The sequence below is a fragment of the Chiloscyllium plagiosum genome, unplaced genomic scaffold (genome assembly GCF_037043375.1).
Source record: "Chiloscyllium plagiosum isolate Xiang-an unplaced genomic scaffold, Cpla_swu_hap1 HiC_scaffold_7, whole genome shotgun sequence".
NCBI lineage: Eukaryota > Metazoa > Chordata > Chondrichthyes > Orectolobiformes > Hemiscylliidae > Chiloscyllium > Chiloscyllium plagiosum.
In genome coordinates this window covers 121,733,096-121,749,301 of record NW_028270145.1, presented here as the reverse complement: position 1 = coordinate 121,749,301, position 16,206 = coordinate 121,733,096, and the positions used below count along the sequence as shown (strand labels likewise).

Genomic DNA, 16,206 nt, shown 5'->3' with positions numbered 1-16,206 from the left:
ACATGACATGTCATGACATCACCTCTGGAGCTCCACGCCTAAATTCAGCTCCAAGCTAGGACTATTCACTCCGACGTTTGCCCTCTTTCACTCTGTTGCTCAGGCTGACCTCAGATGGACTGATCAGTGGCAAGTGGAATTCAATTTGGATAAATGTGAAATGATGCCCTTGGGCAGGTCAAACAAGGCAAAGGAGGCTTTTCCAGCACCACAGTCTCGACTCTAGTAAAGACGTGTCTCATATGACTTCTACTAACAGTAGGACCCTCAGAAACATCAAGGATCAGAGGAATGTGATACCACTTGGTGTGCATTGGTGCCTTGAAATATTAGGACATGGAGATAAAGCAGTTAAGAAGGCATATGAGATACTTGTCTTTACTAGAGTTGAGAATGTGGCATTGGAAAAGCACAGCAGGTCAGATAGCATCCGAGGAGCAGGAGAATCAACGTTTTGGGCATAAGCCTTTCATCAGCACCACACTATTCATTCTGATCTCCAGCATCTGGAGTCCTCACTTTCTCCTACTTGTTTTTATTAGCCAAGGATTTAGTTTATGAGCAGGGAGGTTGTGCTGGAAGCGTACAAAACATTTGTTTGGCCACAACTAGAGTATTGAATGCAGTTCTAGAATCCATGTTAGACAAGGAATGTGACAGCACTGGAAAACACTTGCAATATCAAGGCATCTGGTTCACTGATGTCCTTTAAGGGAGGAAATCTGCCATCTTTACCTGGTTTGGCCTACATGTGACTCCAGACACACAGCATTGTAGTTGACTTGCGAATGCCCTTTGGACAATTAGGGATGGGCAATAAATACCAACCAGGTCAATGATGTCCACATCCCATGAATTAATAAAAGGAATCCCACGAATGAGTAAATAAATATATGCCATACCTCATCACATTTCTCCAAGCACGAGCAACTGAAAATTACCAGGCAGGTACAGGAAGCATTTACAAAGGCAAATGAAACGTTGGCCTTTATTGCAAGAAGATTTAAATACAGGAGTAAATATGTCATACTGGAATTATGTAAAGCCTTGGTGAGACCCCACCTAGAGTATTGCGTGCATTTTGATCTCCTCACCTAAGGAAGGATATACTCGACATACAGGGTGTTCTACAAAGGTTCACAAGATTGATCCCCGGAATGACAAGATTGTCTGATGAGGAAGAATTGAGGAGAGTGTGCCTGCATTCTCTACTGCTTACAGAAATGAGAGGTGATCTTATTGAAAATTCTTACAGGACCTGAGAAGCAGGAAGAATGTTACCGCTGCCTGGGGGTGTAGAACCAACGGAAACAGTCTCAAACTAGGAGATAGGCCATTTTGAACAGAGCCAAAAACAAATTTCTTCACACAAGAGAGGTAAGTCTTTGTAATTCTCTTGCTTCGGGGCTGTGGAGGCTCAATCATTGAGTATATTCAGGACAGAGATCAATAGATTTTGAGATATTAAAGATGTCAAAGAACATTGGGAGAATTCACAAAAATAGCATCAGCCATGAACTCGAACAGCAGAATGGGCTCAAGGGTCTGAATGGCCTGCTCCTCCTAAATCCTGTGATACAAATTCCTAAGAAGATTTCAGTTGGTTCCCTTGGAAATCAGAAGATTCAGAAACGTATTGTTATAGATTTGATAGTCAAAAACATGAGGCGTATTTAGGGCTCCCAATTGTGCAAGGATTGTGGAGGGGAAAGATTTAAAATAACTGGCAAAAGAAGCAAAGGTAACATGAGTGAAAACATTTTCTTGCAGCAAGTGGTTAAGGTATGGAATGCATTGCTTGAGGAGGTGATGGAGGCAAGGTCATTCTTGGCTAAGGAATTGATAATTACCTGAAAAGAAACAAACTGCTGGGTTACAGGAAATGGTTGTTGAATGGAACTAGCCAAACACTTATTGCAGAGAGCCCAAATGTGTTCAACAAACCTTTTGTGGGTAACTGTGTTACAACTGTCACTGTTGTGTACTCTACACACACATGCGCCTCCTGGGTTAAAACCCAACTATTTTAATGATGCCCTTCAGAGAAGGGGTATATTCAATAAGCAAACAGGCTGACATGTGACTCCAAACCCTGTTTTATATTTTATTCTTAATGCTTTTTGAAGTGTTGTGGCAAGTTATCAAGGGTAATCCTAACAGACATTTGTTGAAGTTCTTCTAGTGCCCTTTATGAGTGAGACTGCATTTCCCAGAATTATGCTCACTCTGGACTTTGTTGAGATTCCCTTATTTCACTCAACTTTCCTTCTTACACCCACCAGATTCAGATCTTGCTCCAAAAGTTGAATGTCCTGCACTCAATTCATTTTCACACCATGCTAAGTATGCAGAGATTCAGTAGTAAGGACCTACCGATGCAGACAATGTCCATGAATCCGTACATTCCATAGCAGATCTGGAAGAGTAAGTCTTGCCTCTGCCACTTTGCTGATGGGCTGATTGTTGACCAGATGAGCCAGGAAATGCTTGCAATGAGGAACAAGGAGCCGAGAATTGCAGCTGCAATTTGAACTCTCTCAATCACCGTCAGAGATATTGCCTGCCACTGGAGACGGAGCAGAAAGTGGTCAAACTCTTTAACTCTTTATCATTTGTACAGAGTAATGTCTGCACGTTTGACAGCATAGTTCACAGTTTGCTTATACAAAACAAACTACTGTAATATCATGCTGCACAATCAAAAATAATATTGTACATTTACATGCACAAGTAATGTGAAATAATTGAGATGTAAGGATGAAGAAACTATGGAAAGAAAGCAGGAAAGATTCATAGCAGAGAACAAAACATTGGCACAATAAGTGTTTTCCTAAGGATAATTAAAATGAAAATAGTTCAAGAAAGGAATTTCAGAAGAAGAAAGCAAAGCAGCTGACAGCATTTTTGCCAATAATATGGGCCAAGGGAGATGTGTGCAGACTTTGGTTGGGAAACAGAACAGTGAAGAATTTGTAGAGGGTTTGGAGGGCTGCAGGATGTTACAGAAAACGGAATTTTGAAAGACTTTTTAAAGAGCTGAGAGTTTTCAATTTGATCATTGACTGAAGTTTATGTAGGTCCATGAGCATAATGATGAGAATGAAACTTGATATAGGATAGGGGCACTGAGTTTTTAATGTGGTGAAATTCAGAAAGTGGAATTTAAGAGAGGTATCAGAAGGAACACGAAAATAACCTAAAGATGGCAAGGTATCTCGGCTGAAACAGGCCTCTGGTGCAAAATGGTTTACGCCTGATCCTAATTGCTCTTTAGCAGAAGATGAGCAGCAGTGAAAACAGACAAAGTCTGGAGGTAGATGTAAGACAGTCTTTGTAGTGGAGAGGGTATAGAATTGAAAGCTAATTTCAGGGTCAGCCAGAATGCAAACACTCTCAAACATCTGGTTTGGTTGTTCATTGCTGCAGGAGGTACAGAAACTGATTTGGAGAGATTTGAATATGGGGAGCAGATGAGTTGGACAACTGCTTTATAAAGAAAGAAAATATTTAAGAACCTTGGAGAGGAAAGGCTGGTTGCTAATTTATAAGGATGAAGAGATCAAGGCACTGAGGTAAAAACAATGACTGCAGATGCTGGAAACCAGATTCTGGATTAGTGGTGCTGGAAGAGCACAGCAGTTCAGGCAGCATCCAAGGAGGAGCGAAATCAACGTTTCGGGCAAAAGTCCTTCATCAGGAATAAAGGCAGTGAGCCTGAAGCATGGAGAGATAAGCTCGAGGAGGGTGGGGGTGGGAAGAAAGTAGCATAGAGTACAATAGCTGAAAATGTGTTGCTGGAAAAGCGCAGCAGGTCAGGCAGCATCCAGGGAACAGGAGAATCGACGTTTCGGGCATAAGCCCTTCTTCAGGAAGCCCTGCTGCGCTTTTCCAGCAACACATTTTCAGCTCTGATCTCCAGCATCTGCAGACCTCACTTTCTCCTCATAGAGTACAATAGGTGAGTGGGGGAGGGGATGAAGGTGATAGGTCAGGGAGGAGAGGGTGGAGTGGATAGATGGAAAAGGAGATAGGCAGATAGGACAAGTCATGGGGACAGTGCTGAGCTGGAAGTTTGGAACTAGGGTGAGGTGGGGGAAGGGGAAATGAGGAAACTGTTGAAGTCCACATTGATGCCCTGGGGTTGAAGTGTTCCGAGGCGGAAGATGAGGCGTTCTTCCTCCAGGCGTCTAGTGGTGAGGGAGCGGCGGTGAAGGAGGCCCAGGACCTCCATGTCCTCGGCAGAGTGGGAGGGGGAGTTGAAATGTTGGGCCACGGGGCGGTGTGGTTGATTGGTGCGGGTGTCCCGGAGATGTTCCCTAAAGCGCTCTGCTAGGAGGTGCCCAGTCTCCCCAATGTAGAGGAGACCGCATCGGGAGCAACGGATACAATAAATGATATTAATGGATGTGCAAGTAAAACTTTGATGGTTGTGGAAGGTTCCTTTAGGGCCTTGGATACAGGTGAGGGAGGAGGTTTGGGCGCAGGTTTTACAGTTCCTGCGGTGGCGGTGGAAAGTGCCAGGATGGGAGGGTGAGTTGTAGGGGGGCGTGGACCTGACCAGGTAGTCACGGAGGGAAAGGTCTTTGCGGAAGGCAGAAAGGGGTGGGGAGAGAAATATATTCCTGGTGGAGGGGTCTGTTTGGAGGTGGCGGAAATGTGGGCGGATGATTTGGTTTATGCGAAGGTTGGTAGGGTGGAAGGTGAGCACCAGTGGCGTTCTGTCCTTGTTACGGTGGTGTCTGAGGGCGGAGGTGCGGGATGTGGACGAGATGCGTTGGAGGGCATCTTTAACCACGTGGGAAGGGAAATTGCGGTCTCTAAAGAAGGACGCCATTTGGTGTGTTCTGTGGTGGAACTGGTCCTCCTGGGAGCAGATACGGCGGAGGCGGAGGAATTGGGAATACGGGATGGCATTTTTGCAGGAGGTAGGGTGGGAAGAGGTGTAATCCAGGTGGCTGTGGGAGTCGGTGGGTTTGTAAAAAATGTCAGTGTCAAATCGGTCATCATTAATGGAGATGGAGAGGTCCAGGAAGGGGAGGGAGATGTCAGAGATGGTCCAGATAAATTTAAGGTCAGGGTGGAATGTGTTGGTGAAGTTGATGAATTGCTCAACCTCCTCGCGGGAGCACGAGGTGGCGCCAATGCAGTCATCAATGTAGCGGAGGAAGAGGTGGGGAGTGGTGCCGGTGTAATTACGGAAGATCAACTGCTCTACGTAGCCAACAAAGGGACAGGCATAGCTGGGGCCCATACGTGTGCCCATGGCTACCCCTTTGATCTGGAGGAAGTGGGAGGATTCAAAGGAGAAATTGTTAAGGGTGAGGACCAGTTCGGCCAAACAAATGAGAGTGTCGGTGGAAGGGTACTGTTGGGGACGTCTGGAGAGGAAAAAACGGAGGGCTTGAAGGCCCTGGTCATGGCGGATGGAGGTGTAGAGGGATTGGATATCCATGGTGAAGATGAGGCGTTGGGGGCCGGGGAAACGGAAGTCTTGGAGGAGGTGGAGGGCATGGGTGGTGTCTCGGACGTATGTGGGGAGTTCCTGGACTAGGGGGGATAGGACAGTGTCGAGGTAGGTAGAGATGAGTTAGGTGGGGCAGGAGCAGGCTGAGACAATGGGTCGGCCACGGTGGTCGGGCTTGTGGATCTTGGGAAGGAGGTAGAACCGGGCAGTGCGGGGTTCCCGGACTATGAGGTTGGAAGCTGTGGGTGGGAGATCTCCTGAGGTGATGAGGGTCTGCATGGTCTGGGAGATGATGGTTTGGTGATGGGGGGTGGGGTCATGATCGAGGGGGCAGTAGGAAGAGGTGTACTCGAGTTGGCGTTTGGCTTCAGCGGTATGGAGGTCAGTGCGCCAGATTACCACTGCACCCCCTTTACCTGCTGGCTTGATGGTGAAGTTGGGATTGGAGCAGAGGGATTGGAGGGCTGCGCATTGTGAGGGTGAGAGGTTGGAGTGGGGGAGGTGGGTAGACAGGTTGAGGCGGTTAATGTCCCGGCGGCAGTTGGAAATGAAGAGGTCGAGAGCAGGTTAATAGGCCAGCGCGGGGTGTCCAGGTGGATGCAGTGTGTTGGAGGTGGGTGAAGGGGTCTTCGGAAGATGGGCGGGAATCCTGATTGTGAAAGTAAGCCCAGAGGCGGAGGCGACAGAAGAATTGTTCGATGTCACGGCGTGTATTAAATTCATTGATGCGTGGACAGAGGAGGATGAAGGTGATAACTTTGCTGAGGACTGATCGTTTGTCCTCAGTGAGGGGGAGGTCTGGGGGGATGGTGAAAACTCGGCAGGGCTGGGAGCTGGGATCTGGTGTGGGTGTAGAGCTGGGAGTGGGGGCAGAACCTGTAACTGGAGTGGGTGTGATGGTGGGGGGAATGGGGTGGAGTCATGAGCAGGGGTAGTGCTCCCCTCAGGGTTCAGGGGGGTGGGGATAGTGACAGTGGGGTCTATGCTGAAAATGTGTTGCTGGAAAAGCGCAGCAGGTCAGGCAGCATCCAGGGAACAGGAGAATCGACGTTTCGGGCATAAGCCCTTCTTCAGGAAGGGCTTATGCCCAAAACGTCGATTCTCCTGTTCCCTGGATGCTGCCTGACCTGCTGCGCTTTTCCAGCAACACATTTTCAGCTCTGATCTCCAGCATCTGCAGTCCTCACTTTCTCCACAGTGGGGTCTGTGGGGGGCATGTCAGCAGAATGCAGGTGAGTGGCGCTGGTGGGGGCGGAAGTGGTGGTGACCACGGCAGTAGGGGTGGCGGAAGTCACTGAGCATGTGGCATCAGCGATGATGTGAGGGGCGGATTATCTACCCACCTCCATAACCAGTGCTCCTCGAACATTCCAGAAGATTCCCCTGGCCTCACAATCTACTCAGACGCCATTAGCCATGCGGCTGATGCAGCTGCCACCCCCACACTGATTGATGATGTCACTTCCGCCCCCGTCAAGGCCACTCCCACAACCACCCACCCCTCACAATTCCTCATGCATCACACGTGACATCACTTCCACCCTTCACATCATCGCTGATGCCACATGCTCAGTGACTTCCGCCACCCCTACTGCCGTTGTCACCACCACTTCCGCCCCCACCAGCGCCACTCACCTGCATTCTGCTGACATGCCACCCACAGACCCCACTGTCACTATCCCCACCCCCAAGAACCCCCAGGGGAACACTACCCCTGCTCATGACTCCACCCCCATTCCCCCCACCATCACACCCACTCCAGTTACAGGTTCCGCCCCCACTCCCAGCTCTACACCCACACCAGATCCCAGCTCCCAGCCCTGCAGAGTTTTCACCATCCCTCCAGACCTCCCCCTCACTGAGGACGAACGATTAGTCCTTAGCAAAAGACTCACCTTCATCCCCCGCCGTCCACGCAACAATGAATTTAATACACGCCGTGACATCGAACAACTCTTCCGTCACCCCCGCCTCTGAGCTTACTTTCACAATCAGGACTCCCGCCCACCTTCTGAGGACCCCTTCGCCCACCTCCAACACACTGCATCCACCTGGACACCCCGCGCTGACCTTTTACCTGCCCTCGACCTCTTCATTTCCAACTGCTGCCGGGACATTAACCACCTCAACCTGTCTACCCACCTCCCCCACTCCAACCTCTCACCCTCACAACGCGCAGCCCTCCAATCCCTCTGCTCCAATCCCAACCTCACCATCAAGCCAGCGGATAAAGGGGGTGCAGTGGTAGTCTGGCGCACTGACCTCCATACCGCTGAAGCCAAACGCCAACTCGAGATCACCTCAGGAGATCTCCCACCCACAGCTTCCAACCTCAGTCCTGGAACCCCGCACTGCCCGGTTCTACCTCTTTCCCAAGATCCACAAGCCTGACCACACTGGCCGACCCATTGTCCCAGCATGCTCCTGCCCCACTGAACTCATCTCTACCTACCTCGACACTGTCCTATCCCCCCAGTCCAGGAACTCCCCACATACGTTCGAGACATTACCCACGCCCTCCACCTCCTCCAAGACTTCCGTTTCCCCGGCCCCCAACGCCTCATCTTCACCATGGATATCCAATCAATCTACACCTCCATCCGCCATGACCAGGGCCTCCAAGCCCTCCGTTTTTTCCTCTCCAGATGTCCGCAACAGTACCCTTACACCAACACTCTCATTTGTTTGGCCGAACTGGTCCTCACCCTTAACAATTTCTCCTTTGAATCCTCCCACTTCCTCCAGACCAAAGGGGTAGCCATGGGCACACGTATGGGCCCCAGCTATGCCTGTCTTTTTGTTGGCTACGTAGAGCAGTTGATCTTCCGTAATTACTCCGGCACCACTCCCCACCTCTTCCTCCGCTACATTGATGACTGCATTGGCGCCACCTCGTGCTCCCGCGAGGAGGTTGAGCAATTCATCAACTTCACCAACACATTCCACCCTGACCTGAAATTTATCTGGACCATCTCTGACATCTCCCTCCCCTTCCTGGACCTCTCCATCTCCATTAATGACGACCGACTTGACACTGACATTTTTTACAAACCCACCGACTCCCACAGCTACCTGGATTACACCTCTTCCCACCCTACCTCTTGCAAACAGGCCATCCCGTATTCCCAATTCCTCCGCCTCCGCCGGATCTGCTCCAGAAAAACGGCTCCATTTCGGAATGGCAGGCAGTGACCAGTGGGGTAACGCAGGGATCCGTGCTGGGACCGCAGCTTTTTACAATATATGTTAATGATATAGAAGATGGTATCAGCAATAATATTAGCAAATTTGCTGATGATACAAAACTGGGTGACAGGGTGAAATGTGATGAGGATGTTAGGAGATTACAGGGTGACCTGGACAAGTTAGGTGAGTGTGCAGATGCGTGGCAGATGCAGTTTAATGTGGATAAATGTATGGTTATCCACTTTGGTGGCAAGAACAGGAAGGCAGATTACTACCTCAATGGAATCAATTTAGGTAAAGGGGCAGTACAGAGAGATCTGGGTGTTCTTGTACACTAGTCAATGAAGGCAAGCATGCAGGTACAGCAGGTAGTGAAGAAGGCTAATAGCATGCTGGCCTTCATAACAAGAGGAATTGAGTATAGAAGCAAAGAGGTGCTTCTGCAGCTGTACAGTGCCCTGGTGAGACCACACCTGGAGTACTGTGTGCAGTTCTGGTCTCCAAATTTGAGGAAAGACATTCTGACTATTGAGGGAGTGCAGCAAAGGTTCACAAGGTCAATTCCTGGAATGGCTGGAATACCTTGCACTGAAAGACTGAAGCGACTGGGCTTGTATACCCTTGAGTTTAGAAGACTGAGAGGGGATCTGATTGAGACATATAAGATTATGAAAGGATTGGACACTCTGGCAGCAGGAAACATGTTTCCACTGATGGGTGAGTGCCGAACCAGAGGACACAGCTTAAAAATACGGGGTAGACCATTTAGGACAGAGATGAGGAGAAACTTCTTCACCCAGAGAGTGGTGGCTGTGTGGAATGCTCTGCCCCAGAGGGCAGTGGAGGCCCAGTCTCTGGATTCATTTAAGTAAGAGTTGGATAGAGCTCTCAAAGATAGTGGAATCAAGGGTTATGGAAATAAGGCAGGAAGAGGATACTGATTAGGAATGATCAGCCATGATCATATTGAATAGCGGTGCAGGCTCAAAGAGATGAATGGCCTACTCCTGCACCTATTGTCTATTGTCTATTGCTCCCAGGAGGACCAGTTCCACCACAGAACACACCAAATGGCCTCCTTCTTTAGAGACCGCAATTTCCCTTCCCACGTGGTTAAAGATGCCCTCCAACGCATCTCGTCCACATCCCACACCTCCACCCTCAGACCCCACCCCTCCAACCGTAACAAGGACAGAACGCCCCTGGTGCTCACCTTCCACCCTACCAACCTTCGCATAAACCAAATCGTCCACCGATATTTCCTCCACCTCCAAACAGACCCCACCACCAGGAATATATTTCCTTCCCCACCCCTTTCCGCCTTCCGCAAAGACCGTTCCCTCCATGACTACCTGGTCAGGTCCACGCCCCCCTACAACCCATCCTTCCATCCTGGCACTTTCCCCTGTCACCGCAGGAACTGTAAAACCTGCACCCATACCTCCTCCCTCACCTCTATCCAAGGCCCTAAAGTAGCCTTCCACATCCATCAAAGTTTTACTTCCACATCCACTAATATCATTTATTGTATCCGTTGCTCCCGATGCAGTCTCCTCTACATTGGGGAGACTGGGCGCCTCCCAGCAGAGCGCTTTAGGGAACATCTCCGGGACACCCGCACCAATCAACCACACCGCCCCGTGGTCCAACATTTCAACTCCCCCTCCCACTCTCCCGAGGACATGGAGGTCTTGGGCCTCCTTCACCACCGCTCCCTCACCACCAGATGCCTGGAGGAAGAACGCCTCATCTTCCGCCTCGGAACACTTCAACCCCAGGGCATCAATGTGGACTTTAACAGTTTCCTCATTTCTCCTTCCCCCACCTCACCCTAGTTCCAAACTTCCAGCTCAGCACTGTCCCCATGACTTGTCCGAACTTGTCCTACCTGCCTATCTCCTTTCCCACCTATCCACTCCACCCTCTCCTCCCTATCCTATCATCTTCATCCCCTCCCCCACTCACCCATTGTACTCTATGCTACTTTCTCCCCACCCCCACCCTCCTCTAGCTTATCTCTCCACGCTTCAGGCTCACTGCCTTTATTCCTGATGAAGGGTTTTTACCCGAAACGTCGATTTCAAAGCTCCTTGGATGCTGCCTGAACTGCTGTGGTCTTCCAGCACCACTAATCCAGATCAAGGCAGTGATGCAGTGGTAATATCATTGATCTTGCAATCCAGAACCCATGGTAGATGCTGAAGAATAAAAGAACCTGGCAACCATGTGTTCAAAGCCAATTGTTGTGAATACCCATCTAATTAACTGATGTCCTTTAGGGAAGGAAATCTTCCATCTTTACCTGGTTTGGCCTACATGTGATTCTGGAGCCACAGCAATATGGTTGGCTCATTACTGTCCTCTGAAATGGACAATGTCCATGAAACCATACATTCCACAGCAGATGTGGAAGAGTAAGTGCCGCTTCTGCCACTTTGCTGATTGTTGACGAGACGATATGGTAACGATCTGAAATGGCCCTAGCAAGCCACTCAGTTTAAGTGTAGTATGGAGACAGGCAATAATTACTGGCTTTGCAAACAATGATCACATCCTATGAATGAATTTTTAAAAGGTAGGTTTTTTTAAGGAGGATTATTAATGCTTAATTTCAAGGGAGGGGATTATACCTGAGGAAGGGGACCCATTACCATCTGCTTAAGCGGAGACCAGGGAATGAAGCTGAGCAGTCAAGAATTTAGTAAACATGGAATCAACGGGACTTTAGTGGATGAAATGATTTTAGTGGGGCTAGATTCTAGGGGAAAGGAGAGGTTTGAGTTTGTGAGAATGAAAATAATACAGGTCAGCGAGATGGCTGAATAGTTGCCCTACATTTTAGACATTATGAAATCTGTGCTCCTCCCAATTTCGGTTGGAGGTGAGGTTTCCATGGAGAAAGAACCAGGTGTCTACAGAGAAAATAACTAAGCCCTGCAGGATGTTCCTGGAAAACGCAATGGACTTTGAGGGAGGAAAATTTGATATGTTGGAGACAGGTACAGTTCCATCCTGGAATTCCAAAGATATAGTTGTGCCACTCAGGTCAAAGTTTGAACATGTATATTTAAGCAATTTGGCCAATTTTGTTTTTCAGGCAAGGGACTGGGTTCAAAGGAGAAGGGATAGCGTTAATGGAAGAATAAGTTGCATTTGTCTGTGATTGAGGCTTTGGCAATAGAAAGCTTTTAGGGGTTGGGCGTGGGGGGAAGAAGTGCATTGAGGAAACATCGATGATTTAATGTGGAGTGTGTAAGGGTTAGAAATGAACTGGTGACAAGAGAAAGCTTCAGCAAGGGTCAAAGATGGCAAATTAAATTTTGTAAAAAAATTGGATGATAAAACTATGGACTTTCTATGAGTTCAATGAAAATGAAAATGGAGAGGGAGTAAATTGTTATCACTATTTACAACACCGTGAAAGTCACAATAACCCCAATCAACAAAATAAAGTTCCACCAGTAAACATACAAAACCAAAGGGCATGGGAAATCAGAAGATTGATTGATCAATTGAACCAGTTGGGCCAGTGAGTTCTGAAATGACCATTATGCAAAAACAAAGAGATAAAAAGTCTCAGTCAATTTATGGGGAACATTTCTGGGAAAGTCCTCTCTGAACAACCAAGAAGGGAAGTCACACTCCTTATACACACATCTCTAACTTCAAAGGCTTGGGGAGACACAGCCCCCAAATATATTGAGCTCTTGACCTTGTTACAACCTTTTCTCAAACAAGGATAAAAGATCTGAATTCCGAAGGTAAGGTAAAGTAACTCCCTTTGACATTGAAGACGCATTTAACCTTGGTTTCAAGGAGCCCTAGCAGAACTAAAGTCAATAGCTAATAGGGAAAATCTCTCAGCTGGCTGGCACAAAGGAAAATGAACGTTAGTCATCTCAACTCCAGGACATCTCCACAAGAGTTCCTCAGAGTAGTGTCCTATGCCAAATCATCTTCAACTGCTTTATCAATAACTATCCCTCCATCAGAGGTGGTAATGTTCATGGATGACTGCAAAATGTTCGGAATCAGTCATGACTGCTCTGGTATTGAAGCAGTCCATGTCCATGTTCAGCTAAAGTTGGACAGCATTCACTGCTGTCCTGAGTGTTGGCTATCATTGTAAACTAATTTTCTAATCCTAAATTGTGATTTAGCCAGTGACTGTCAAACTCTGAACTGTTGCAGTGTTGGTGTTGGCTTTCTTAAGCTGGTGAACAATTTTTGTTCTAATTTCTTTTCATTTATAGAACATAGAACATAGAACATAGAAGAATACAGCGCAGTACAGGCCCTTCGGCCCTCGATGTTGCGTCGATCCAAGCCCACCTAACCTACACTAGCCCACTGTCCTCCATATGCCTATCCAATGCCCGCTTAAATGCCCATAATGAGGGAGAGTCCACCACTGCTACTGGCAGGGCATTCCATGAGCTCACGACTCGCTGAGTAAAGAACCTACCCCTAACATCTGTCCTATACCTACCCCCCCTTAATTTAAAGCTATGCCCCCTTGTAATAGCTGACTCCATACGTGGAAAAAGATTCTCACTGTCGACCCTATCTAAACCCCTAATCATCTTGTACACCTCTATCAAGTCACCTCTAAACCTTCTACCAATAAAAGCCAGTACGCCATATGCCTTCTTCACCGCACTATTTACCTGGGTGGCAAATTTCAGAGATCTGTGTACATGGACACCAAGATCCCTCTGCTCACCCACACGACCAAGTATCCGACCATTAGCCCAGTACCCCATCTTTTCGTTACTCTTACCAAAGTGAATCACCTCACACTTAGCTACATTGAACTCCATTTGCCACCTTTCTGCCCAGTTCTGCAGCTTATCTATATCCCGCTGTAACCTGCCACATCCTTCCTCACTGTCTACAACTCCTCCGGCTTTCATATCATCCGCAAACTTGCTCACCCAACCTTCTAACCCCTCCTCCAGGTCATTTATAAAAATGACAAACATTTATGAAAATTAGCCCAATAAGCTGGATGTTTTTGAGATGGTAGGTAGCTGTCAAATAGCTCAGATAACTCAGTATTTCAAACTCAGAGAGTACTAGGGGTGTGGAACGACCTGACTGCAACAGTAGTAGACTCGCTGTCGTTAAAGGCATTTAAATGGGCATTGGATATACATATGGATAATAATGGAACAGTGTAGATTAGATGAGCATTAGATTATATTCACAGGCCAGTGCAACACCGAGGGCCAAAGGGCCTGTACTGCGCTGTAACGTTCTATGTTCTACGTTCTATGAGATCTGCAGATGCTGGAGATTGGAGTCAAGAGTGTGGTGCTGGAAAAGCACAGCAGGTCAGGCAGCATCCGAGGAGCAGGAGAATCAACATTTTTAAAAGCCCTTCATCAGGAATGAATTTAAAATATGGTATCTGGACAAAGTAATTAGGGAGAAACTACTCTTACTGGTGGAAGAATCAAGAGTTATAGGACACAGATTCACCTTGATGGGCAAAAGAAACAATGGCAAAATGAGGAGAAACATTTTCATGCAGTGAGTGGTGTGGTCTGGAAAACACTGTCTGACACTGTGATGGGGTCAGGTTCAATCGAGGCTTTCAAAAGGGAATTAGATTGCTACCTGAAAAGGAACAATGTGCAAGGCTGTAGGGAGAAAGCAGGAGAATGATAATGAGTGAGATGCTCATGTAGAGAGTTAGCACAGACATGAGTGACTGAATTGTCCCTTTCTGTGCTTTAACAATTCTGTGATTCTGTGAACTAGCTGAGTCAATGTCCTCACTGACAAAAGCTAATTTTTGTGAGAGACAAAAAAAAACTGCAGATGCTGGAATCCAAAATAGACAGGCAGGAGGCTGGAAGAACACAGCAAGCCAGACAGCATCAGGAGGTGGAGAAGTCAACGTTTCAGGTGTAACCCTTCTTCAGGACTGGGGGTGGGTGCAGGGGGACCTGGAGGAGTGTCAGGGGCAGGCTGATGAAGTGGGGATAAGTAAAGACAGGTAGAGAGAATGACTTGGTTGGTCAATAAGAGGAATGAATCTGGTAGGTGGCTGGGAGGAGTGAAAGGGAGGGAGGGGGCTGGGAAGGGAGGTTATTTGAAATTAGAGAACTCAATATTGAGTCCTCTGGGCTGTAGATTGCCCAGGCAGAAAATAAGGTGCTGTTCCTCCAATTTGCAGTTTGGTTCTTTCTGGCAATGGAGGAGGCCAAGGAAGGTCATGTTGGAAAGGAAGTGGGAAGGGGAATTAAAATGGGCAGTGACTGGGAGGTCCAGTCAGCCCCTGTGAGCCTGGCTGAGATGCATGGCGAACCATTCTCTAAGTTTAGGTTTGGTCTCCCTGATGTGGAGAAGACCATATCGGAAGCACCCGATGAAGTAAGCTAGGTTGGGAGCAATGCAGGTGAACCTCTGTCTCATCTAGAAAGACTGTTTGGGGCCCTGGATGGGAGTGAGGGGGATGGTGTACCAGCGGGTTTTGCATTTTTTGTGTTTACATGAATTCAGAACTGGACAAAAAAAAAGACTGGGACGGAAATCCCATTGGGAACAGGAGCAGAACTTCTTCAAGGTAGGCATGCCTAGAAGAGATGTGGAAATGAGTTAAATACTAAATAAAAACCGAAAGAATTGCAGATGCTGTAAATCAGAAACAAAACTGAAGTAGCTGGAAAAGCTCAGCAGGTCTGGCAGCATCTATGAAGAGAAATCAAAGCTGGCGTTTCTGGTCCAATTACCCTCCCTCAGAACTCTGGGTTCTGAGGAATAGTCACCAGACTCAAAACATTAACTTTGATTTCTCTTCATGGATGCCGCCAGAGCTGCTGAGCTTTTCCTGAGCTACTTCTGTTTTGTTTCTGATTTACAGCACCTGCAATTCTTTCGATTTTTATTTAGTACACATGATTCATTGTTAAAGGAGCATTCAGCCTTTTACAATGAGGTAAATCAGTAAGGTGCCAATCCTAGTACAAAAATCCTTCCTCCCCTGACATTATTTTCATTAATTTACTATTTCTGAGATCTTGTTCTGCATACATTGGCCATTACAATTCCCTGCAATATGATACTGTTTGCAGATGAAGCAGCCTATCATATTTTGACAGACATGAATAGCTGCATAGGTTCACATCTGTCTCTGCATTATTCTTGGTTTGAACCCTAAGCTCACCATTTTCTTGCCCAATTGATGTCAGCTGATTAGACAGAATCTCTCAGAATCCCTAAGTAAGGAGGAAGAAGTCAGTAGGCATTCCAATTCTCAAGCACTGTCCAATGAGCCATGTCAGAAATTGCACGTGCACAAGCATTAGAAAAACACAAAATTAAACAGAGTAAAGCAGAAGTAAAAACAAAAGATGGCACCTGAAGGGGGTTCTTGGCACTAATGGCAATGACATGGTATTTGTAGTAACACAGCTCACAACTCCAGGATCCTCGCTCACTGATCCACTTTATCAGGCAGGGTTGGTGTGTACAACGAACAGATCCAGCACAGCGACATGGACTCAGCAAATCCCCCTAAACAACAATAAGAAAATGAAAGTGTGACTAAC

The 16,206-nt window shown here is 47.4% G+C and overlaps 1 protein-coding gene across 1 annotated transcript in view; it reads right to left on the bottom strand.

The window, feature by feature from the left end:
* LOC122551869 (E3 ubiquitin-protein ligase MARCHF4-like) overlaps positions 1-16,206 on the bottom strand; it is a 281,240-nt gene that overhangs the window by 206,489 nt on the left and 58,545 nt on the right. The window contains exons 2-3 of the mRNA XM_043694417.2: positions 16,016-16,171; positions 2,374-2,566 (exon numbers count right to left, since the gene is read on the bottom strand). Coding sequence (XP_043550352.1) covers positions 2,374-2,566; positions 16,016-16,171 — 349 coding nt within the window. The remainder of the gene's footprint in view (positions 1-2,373; positions 2,567-16,015; positions 16,172-16,206) is intronic.